Source organism: Merops nubicus, unplaced genomic scaffold (genome assembly GCF_000691845.1).
Source record: "Merops nubicus isolate BGI_N331 unplaced genomic scaffold, ASM69184v1 scaffold7610, whole genome shotgun sequence".
Taxonomy (NCBI): domain Eukaryota; kingdom Metazoa; phylum Chordata; class Aves; order Coraciiformes; family Meropidae; genus Merops; species Merops nubicus.
Window position 1 is genome coordinate 1 of NW_008584746.1, and position 9,743 is coordinate 9,743.

Below are 9,743 nucleotides of genomic sequence, written 5' to 3' on the forward strand. Positions count from 1 at the left end.
CCCGCGACTTCGGCGTGGACCACGCCCGGGTGGCGGAGTTCAGCGCCAAGGTGCTGCAGGCCCGGGAGCAGCAGAGGGAGCTGGGGGCCCTGCTGCAGGCCGAGGACCGGCTCCGCTACTACCTCAACCCCCAGTACCGGGGTCTCTTCCAGCACCTGGGCCGCCTCGAGGGCGGGCTGCTCTTCCTGGTGGAGCTGAGGGGCGACCTGGTGGAGGGGCTGGCGACCAAGGCGGTGGATGGGCCTCACGTCAAGGGGAGGGCTGGGCTGGGGGTGGTTGGCTCTGGAAGGCAGTCGAGGGGGATGCCAGAAGGGATGTGGTTTAGGGCTTCTTACTCGTGGTGCTACTCGTGGAGCCTCCACATCGGGCTGGAAAGTGTCCTGTGAATGTGATTCAGTGCTGGGGTCTCCATGGTGTGACACAAGGAAGCTCCTTCCCACGCTCTGGTACCCGTGGGAGCTGGCTTTGCTGCCAGCTGGGGAAGGGAGCGAAGCAGGGGGCTTTCCAGAGGGAAGTGAAGGACTGTCACTAGGGCAGTGCACAAGAGCCACACTGACGCAGCATGACATAATGCAGCTGCCATCGGGGCTGCCAGGCTGCGTCAGGAGCTCGCCGCAGGAGTGACGTGTAGTGGTGTGACCCCTCAGCCCGATACAGGGCCACAAGTGAGGTAGCAGCCATGTTTTGTTCATCATAAAGAGGAGATAAGGAGCTAATGATAACAGGATAACAGAGTTGTCATGACTTAGCTCAGAATTAACTGTGGAGAAAATAGGTGAGGTGGAATATCCCCAGTGGCTACATGGTGGACTGAGGTGATGTGAGTGTGGAGGAAGGAGGGATGTAGTGGGTGGCAGTGGCAGGAGGTGACAGGACTTCCCAGAAGGCAATGAAGAAAGACATCACGTTGGTCATATTCACTGACCATAACTTGTTTGTTGATACTCAGATCCAAAATAAGTGACAAGAAAAGTATGTTTTTGATGCCAGTGCTGTCGATAAACCACTGTCATCACATAACTGAAGTAGTAACAGCAGTGGTAAGAGGCCACATCCAGTTGGATCATCTTGAGCAAGACCAAACTAAATTTGCAAAATTAACAGGATAGGAATGTGTAAAATGTATGTGTCTAATACAGTATGTTCAGAAACATACTAAACCTATTTGAAAGTAGGAAAATACTAATTTGCAAACTTAACAGGATAGGAATGTGTAAAACAGCTGAATGTATGTGTCTAATACAGTATGTTCAGAAACATACTAAACCTATTTGAAAGTAGGAAAATACTACCTGCAAAACTAAAGCTTCAATAAAGGGACTGTCATGAGCTTTCAGTTATACGTTCTGAGAATATTTTTTAAAATGTTTGGGTTTGTTGTATGACTGGGCTTAGTTCTCCATATCTGTTCTTCTAGTCTTTGTTGTGCTTGTTGATCAGTTTTATTTCTCACATGTGATATATTCTAAAACAGTTGGTGGTAAAGCTTCAATGAAGGAACTGTCGTAAGCTTTCAGTTATGTCTTCTCAAGATATTTTTTTTAAAATGCTTGGGTTTGTTGTATGACTGGGCTTAGTTCTCCATATCTGTTCTTCTAGTCTTTGTTGTGCTTGTTGATCAGTTTTATTTCTCAAATGTGATATATTCTAAAACAGTTGGTGGTAAATAGCACATAAGCTGTGAAAATTTAAGCTAGGACTAGTTTGCACAGGTTTTTGTTTGTGGGTGTATTGGCTGTAGTTACTCTGAATAGTGTTTATTTTCAGTTTGGAGTTTCATTTAGGTCATTTTCCTCTGTTTTCCACAGCACCCAAGACCTAGAACTCTGCTATTCCAATGTTCCTGGTAGTGTGTCTGGGAAAGGTCTTGTGTCTTGCGTCTGAAATAAGCATCTTGCTCAGCCTTTAAAATCTGTTTGCTTGTATTGCAAGTAAGCATCAGAACAACTACAAGCACCCAAAGTGCAGGAAATCTTGACAGTCTGCAGTAGAGCTGATTGTGAGCCCTGCTGCAAGTGGTTTGCAGGGAGGTGGTGGGAGGGCAGGTGTATTTCATTCGGTACTTTAGGCCCTAGGTGGGAGATGCTGTGTTACTTCTTTTGAGGCTAAATGTCAAGAACAGAGAAAACTATATGGCAGAATATTAAGGCTATAGATTTGGGTGTGAGAGGGGTTGTTAAAGTGTTTTCTTCTTAATAAAGAACTTGAGTCTTGAGGAGCTGTCCTTGTGATAGAACATGTATTTTGAGAGTTTGTAGTGGACAGTTTCAGAATGGTTCTTTGATGGTTTGTCAAACTGCAGGAAAGAGACAAAAGTATAGAAAAGCTGGTACTTGGGGTGGATGTTAACACATCAGGATTCACTGTTACATATGATAAGTCCTCATCTGCCTGAATTTCTTAAGCTATTATTGTAAAACACTGAGCACTGAAGCCATTGAGCTATTTTAGCAGTGTCCATTAAATCAGAAGTCCTAGTGCCCAGGCTGTCAGGATCCTGAGTAAGCCAAATTGGGCTGAAAAAGCTGACTTAGAAGAAATTGAGAAGTATGGTAACTGCCTTACTGGAAAAATTCCATAGATCTTGAACATAAACCCTGAACAATGCATTGCAAATACTTAAAATGATGGATTGTGCAAAGGGAAGCAACGTGCTGCAAATAAGGTTTAGTTTATATTTAATTTAGTTATTAGAATGCAGCATTGTCACCTAGAGACAGAAAAATTATAGATATCCTCAGTGACAAGTTGTTATGACATAGCAAATGTCTTTCTGTGGCTCTGTAAAAGATGATGAATACTCTTGACACAAGTTTCATGATAATCAAATGGCAAAAAGTCAGTGGTAAGGTGTATTTTAGAGGCCTTTTTTTCCAAAGTCTGCCAAAAGTATATACAGGACATATTGTGAAGAGAAATTTTTCTTCATAATCTATCCAAGGGTGGGTTTTCTTTTCTACTAAATATATGAATCAATTATTACTTTTGCAACCCTCATGGATAATGTTAAAAGGATCATTTCAAACAGTGCTGGCGTAGAAGGTGTTTGAAAAGTTAGATTACAGTAAAGCTGGGCTTTTTTACAGCATCTTTCTCATGGTGCTGTTTGATTTTTTTTCTGTGTTCTTTTCCTGTATTTCCTTCCTTCCTTCTGCCAAAGGACATAAATGTTTTACAGTGTCTTATATAAATGAGTTAATTTTCTGATGAGCCCTTGCAATCCACAGAATAAAATTTGCTGAAAATCCTGTTTGCAAAGTCTAGTTTTTCCTCTTACTGCTCAGAACCCTCTCACCTGCAGTACTTTTTCTGTGCCAAGATTTTCCTCTTGAGGGTTTTTTTTTTTTATTTTGCTTGCTTACTTAGTTTCAGCATTTGAAATATGGACTCTGGTGGAAAATTCACAACATTATTATTTCAGGTAGCAAATCATTCAGCTATTGCTTTTAAAATATTCTTCATCTTGCCATATAATTTAGAAGAAGTCTGGAAGGTTCAAGTTGCTGGGAAAAGATAATTAAAAAGATAGCATTTTTGTCAAATGGACTCCTAAATACACCAACTTCCATAATTAAGCAGGAGCTGGTTTGTATCTGTAATCTTGTTCCTTTATTGGTCTACTAGAAAAAAAAGAAATGCTGTAATTGTTTTGAGTATTTTCCACCTCATAGCAGCTGCTTCTAAACAGAGCAAGGACCTGAAGTTGGACTTTTCCTAGAATTATTATTTTTCTCAAAGCTTTCTCACAAATTTGAACACTGACCTTTGTTTAATCAGGGAAAACATTTTACATTTTAGCAGAGGAAATGGTAGAACAGGCTTTAAGGGAGAGTATGTGTAGACTGTACATGGCTTTTTGGGGAAGGGAAACATTTGTGGTGGTAGATGTTTTACCTACTTAAATCCACAGAAGGATGCATTTATTTCACCCTTGAAAGACCTGTGGTGGTGTTGATGAGGATTCATCAACAGATTAGAGTGTCTGCTCAGTCAGGGGAAAGAGGGGCTGTATGGAGCATCTGAATATTGAAACAGTTTGCTTTAAAGATCTAACTAACCCTTAACTAGAGAGTTAAAAGTTTCTCTCTGAAAGAAAAAGTGTTTGGTATTTACCTAACAAAGGTCCTGTATAGCCATTTAATTACTGTAAAGTTCATTTACATTCCAATACAGAAAGACGAATAAGCAACAAGGATTTTAGAACTTCTGTATATTTGTATCTGCATTGACAAGGAAATGTGGAAATAAAATTAAATGGTTCTTCTTGGTGCTGGAGGAAAATTACAGAATACATTATATGGCCTGCTGGGATTTTGGGTTTGCCCAAACGGCCTCTAGTATTTCTTAGACAGTCCTAAGTTTTTACTTTGCATTTTGAAAGACTATTGAAACAAGAATTACCCACTGCTGTGTTGTAAAAATAAAATATTTTTCTATTTCATCAAAACATAGCCTTGCAAAAGCAGCACAGGCTATTAGATGTTGTTGGTGAAGCATTTCTGTTTTGTATTTGTTCAACAGACTACAGGAAAGTAACATAACAGGTGGTTAAGTCACCTGAAAATGCTTTTGCAAACTTCACTCATAGTATAAATAAGCAAAAATGGGGGGGAAAAAAGGAAATGTTATTGGTTTTTTTTAGGAATACTACACCAAAGACAACAAACACTGTAAAACACAAGAGCCAGGGAAGCTTTCAGCACTGCCATTACCACTGCAGTAATTACTGTTAGCAATAAAAAAGCAGAAAGCCAGTCCCCTTTAATTTGTGTCACTACTGAATCCCACTTTGCTGGTAGGTGTATTTTCAGCATCTCACCCAGGGGATGCTGTAGGTGTGTTTTGAAGCTAACACTGCTGCCTTGTGCTACAGTTGTCTGTAAGTATCTGCAGATGAATTTTCATTGTAAGGGGTGTTTTTATTTTTTGGTAGTTTGAGAGGAAAATTGAAACATTTCCCTCATCAGAGAGGCAGTTTTCGTTAATAAAAACCATTCAGTTTTTCATAAAGAGTTTTCCCATTTGTTACCCAATAAATAGGGAGCTGATGTGAAGATCAAAAAGGTTGTAATTTGCTGTTGTGTAGCAAGAACACAGAATGCAAAATATTATCATAATTTATTATACTTGGCTGGTAGTAACTGAAGTATAGCTGGTAATTTTAAATACTGATCTGAGTGTGTCTTGTTGAAATTTAAAATTGGGATGCTAAATAATAAATAGATGCTTTTTTCCTTGTTAATAAAATGTTGGAGATGTAATTTTATGAGTAGAAAGGCTTCTGAAATGAAAATAAGCATTTACTTACCACTAAATTTACAAAATAACAGACCCTAAATTGAGACTGTCGTTGCAGTCAGGACTTTCAGAAGCAGCATATACTGTGACACTAAACACAGCTCAGAATTTTGCTCAGGTCTCTTGATTTGAACACAGTTTTGGATAGTATAAAGTGGTTTATGTCTTTCTGCACTGAGGTGTTGTCAACATCTACCATTGCAGTTGGACTAGATGATCATTGAAGGTCCCTCTCAGCTGGAGCTATTCTGATGCTTGGGTCTGTGTCCTGCCCTGTAGGAGAACTGTCTTTCTCCCAAGTCACTTGTTGCCATCTGAGCCAAGTTGCTGGCAGTAGATGCAGAGCAGTGTGTTCGAAGTAATGACTAGTGAGAGTGCAGCCATCAGCAGTTTTCCCTTCTAGCTGCTAGACTGCAGCTGGAAATGGTGTTCCAGAAGCAGATGGATGGCAAGAGAGCTGTAGGAATCCATTAGTTTGCCCCCCGATCTGACAAATATAGCTTATTTGTCTGGTTTACAGTGTGCCCTTACAAAAGAAAACAAAGCAAACAATCCTGAAATACCTGGAGACTCACTACACCAGGGGATCTTTGACTGAAGTGATGTATGGTCATTTTCTAAAAACTCAGAGCTCTGCAGAAACAAGGATTCACAAGGGAAGTACCTTAAAGCCAGAATAAACAAAACAATCAGAATATATAAAAATTCAGCTTTTCCCCATAAAACTGTGGCTGATGCAAGGCTCCTTGAGTTTGCAGGCCAGTAGCTGCTCAGTTGTGCTGCCCAGGAGCTGTGACTCCCGTGTGGCTTGGCTGTGCCAGAAAGAGCCCTTTTTTTGGGGGTGTTACACAGACAATTCTGAGCACTTCTTGGTACATTGGTTTTACCTGCCCACGAGCATCAGCAAAACCAGTTTTGCCAGTATAGATGGGAGCTACTCTAAATGCAGTTGGGTGCTATATCGTCAGATTACAGCAAGTATTTATGTGCCCTGAGTCAACAGTAATTGGGCATTTTTCACAGAAATAGCCTGCTCTTCCCAGGTAGTTAGGCAGCACAGGTTTAACTTACATGGCTGGTAAGCCCCCACATCATCAGACCTGCTATAAATGTGCAGTAGGTCCATTTATTAGGCAGAGGAAGGTCTACTGCATCTGTCCCTCAGTTACACTAGTTGTAGAGTTTTGGCATAGCTAATCTAGGCCTTTTTTAATGTAATTTGTTATGTTACTTCCTCCCCTCGGTGCTGTTGTGTGGGATAATGTTATGTTCAGACAGAGAAGGCAGGAGCATCTGAACCAAAGTGTCAGTGACAAAATGGTGAGGGCTGCCCATTTCTTGAGGATATTTTGTTTAGTGGGATCCTCTGTGTCTCTCACTTCTTCAGTGGTACTTGATGCAGGTACTCACATCTGTGTGGGTTTGTTTCAGAGCTTTCTTTTTATGTTGGTGCCATGTGTTATTTGGCTTCCTTTGTTTTCCAGTGGAGATTGCTTACCGTGTGAATGTACTTAAGGTGAATTTTGTTTGTATTATTTCAGTTTCATATTCATTTAGCAACTTTATTTATTTATTTTTTTTTTACTAGCATATGCAGGCTTTGTTCAGCTTTGTGGTACAAATGCAGGTGGAAATACAATTTGGCAGAAGACTTTCAGCACAATTTATAATATAAATGAAAGAGCTTCACTGAGAAAGACCAACAGAAAACTAATATACAAGGAGAGCTGACCTATGGAGGAGTTCATGGATACCTCCTCTATTTGGAACATGGCAATTGACATTTCCACTATTTGAAGTATATGTCAATTTATGCTTCAATAAACAAGGTCTTCTTATGTATTGAGGATGCTGCTGAAAAAAATATAGAAAGATAGCAAAAATTTTCATGCATGACAGATCTTTCTATGCAGATGAATGGCTGTTTTCTTCTAAAAGAAGGTGGTTCAGATAGAAGCCATTACTGCATAAACTAAGATAAATGCCAAACCAAAGTCTGTGTATTTCCCTAACAACTTAGTAAGAGTAGGAGGAAGTAGGAAAAAAGGAAAATGAAGGAAAATTTGGCTCTGCACTTCAGCTATGGAAAAGGGCCAGAATTTGTTACCAATTTGCCTTGCAAACTCTGTGACTGGTCAGCTTTACCTGAGGGTTTTTTGTGGGAGGAGCTAATTTATGTTTGAGTGGATTGGTGTAAGTTAAAATACTTGATCACAGCAGGCTGCAAGCATAATCAGGGCTGGAAAATTTTAGGTTTTTTAGTATGTTGAATTAAAGAACAAAACTGTCCCTTTTTTTTCTGTATTGGAATATTTGTTGCAGTTACTTTGACCAACAGGAACTTTTTTAGATGTATGTCTCTTGACAAGTGTCTCTACAATTTTCATCTTCATTAGGTTACAGTAGGAAATATTTTGGCTTTTGTTACAAAAGTCCTGAGACTACATCTCAGATTTGCAAAGATTTTTTAAATGGTGTTTTCTGGACAGATACCTCTATTTATTTATTTATTTATTAATGGACCAAGCTGAAGTACATTGGAGCATAATTTTTGTCTATTGTATGTACAGTGGTGGCTATTTCATAAAAATCTGAATAGAAAGTGAAGGGGTTTTGTTTTTAAATAAGTGGTTATTAAGTTAGTTTCAGGTAAGGCTGTTGGTAAGCTGGTGCTGGTATCACACTGCATCCTGTGCACAAAGCAAATGTAAAAAAGAAGTACTGTGCTGAATTCAAGAATACTTTCTAAATACTTTCTGAACTTGAAGAATTTTAGGCAGGAAAATAACACAGGCAGCAGGAAATCAGTAGGGAATATAAAATTAGTTGCTATGATGAATGTTTCTGAAAGTATTTCATATTACAGTTGGCTTTGTGTATCATACAGTTCCAGATCTGTTCTGATTGTTTTAATTCTGGAGTCTTGCCCTGCTGCTTCTATTTTTCTTGCTCAAAAACTTTCATACCTCTAGAGAAGAATTCTGTAAAGCCTGTTGTTTTATCTGCACCCTGTTCAGAGATGATAGTTTTCTCACTCTTCACCCTGAGTGGGCACGTGCAGCTCTTGTGCCCAGTTGTACAATCCCTGCTAATGTCCAAACTGAAACAGTTTTGTAGCTTACAGCTACCTAAATGTGCCTGTACGTGTTCCAGTCCCCTCCAGTAGATCTGGTGTGTTCCTTGCAGAGCTTTCAACAGTAGCAAGTTCCATGTGTTAATCGTGGTGCAGGTTGGTTGTGCAGGATTAAATGGCTCTTCTGTAGTCCTCTCGTAAAGAACAATGGAAAAAATGTTTAATATAGTAGAGATGATTAATAGAATATGGTAAGAACCTGAAAATATAAATTTGGTGAGTTGCTTTCTGAAGTTAATAAGCTAATGCTAATAGTCTTTTAAGGCATGAACTGCTGAATACTCAAGAGATTTAGATATAGAAAACGAATAGTGATTTCAAGCCCTTATTTTCAGCAAACTTCCCATTATGTTTTTTGTGGTATTTAAATTTGAGCACTTGTGCGACTGCGGCCTTGTTGGCAAGACTGCTCAAATACTTGTTTATTGTTTGCTTCTCTTCTATATTGTTTTGCATTCTCTTCCATTTCCCTGTCTGCAGTTTACTATAGACAGTGTCTTTAAACACTTGAATTGTTTTAGTCTTGATTGAGGAAGGCTGAACGTGGTTAATCTTCACAAACAGATAAGCTAGTTTACTTGAACTGTCCAGTGGTGTAGTTTGAAATATTAGAGGCTGTCTTTGCTAACATTCATATGTTCTACCTAGCTTATGTAGCAGATAAATTGGTGTTTCTTCTGCTTGCAGGAAATGAGTGGAGTTCTAAAGAACATGCTGTCAGAGTGGTTCTCGACAGGATTCCTAAACTTGGAACGGGTTACTTGGCAATCACCTTGTGAAGTCCTCCAGAAAATTAGTGAGTAAGTGCTAGAAGTTGCTAACACCGTTTGATGAGAAGGTGATAAAATGCTTGTGACTGCACAGATCCACAGTTTTCAAGATACTGCTTTCCAGTAGTGAACCACAGGCAAAGTACAATTAAGGAGTAGTTGCATTTAATACACTAAAGAGCACACTTTAAAAGCTGAAGTAAGTAAAGGGCAAAGAGGATCATTTGTCCCATAATTTGATTCTTTAGGTCTCATACTGCACTTGTAGACTGCTCATTTCTCCCAACCTTCTTGGTTACTTGTCCTGCATTCTCAGAGGTGCTGCTGTTGCTTTTCCTACAGATTCTTTCAGTGCTACCTTCTCATGCTCCCTCTTCTCCTACAGGTGCTAGTGCTGCCACTTCCCATCACTGCTGTCACCTTCTCCCTCCATCTACACCAGCAGTGTAGGTGGAAAATTAATATGTAAATCTGATGCAGCATGGGGTGCCCAATCCTCAAGAGCATGTTTTACTTCTAATGCAGTGAGGCTTCCATTCCTG

General features: G+C 39.7%; 1 protein-coding gene across 1 annotated transcript in view; it reads left to right on the forward strand.

The window, feature by feature from the left end:
• Positions 1-5: 5 nt before the first annotated feature.
• Positions 6-9,743, forward strand: part of LOC103777632 (malonyl-CoA decarboxylase, mitochondrial-like) — a gene marked incomplete at both ends in the record, with an annotated part of 11,183 nt that continues 1,445 nt past the window's right edge. Inside the window, 2 exons of the mRNA XM_008945194.1 lie at positions 6-272; positions 9,119-9,231. Coding sequence (XP_008943442.1) covers positions 6-272; positions 9,119-9,231 — 380 coding nt within the window. The remainder of the gene's footprint in view (positions 273-9,118; positions 9,232-9,743) is intronic.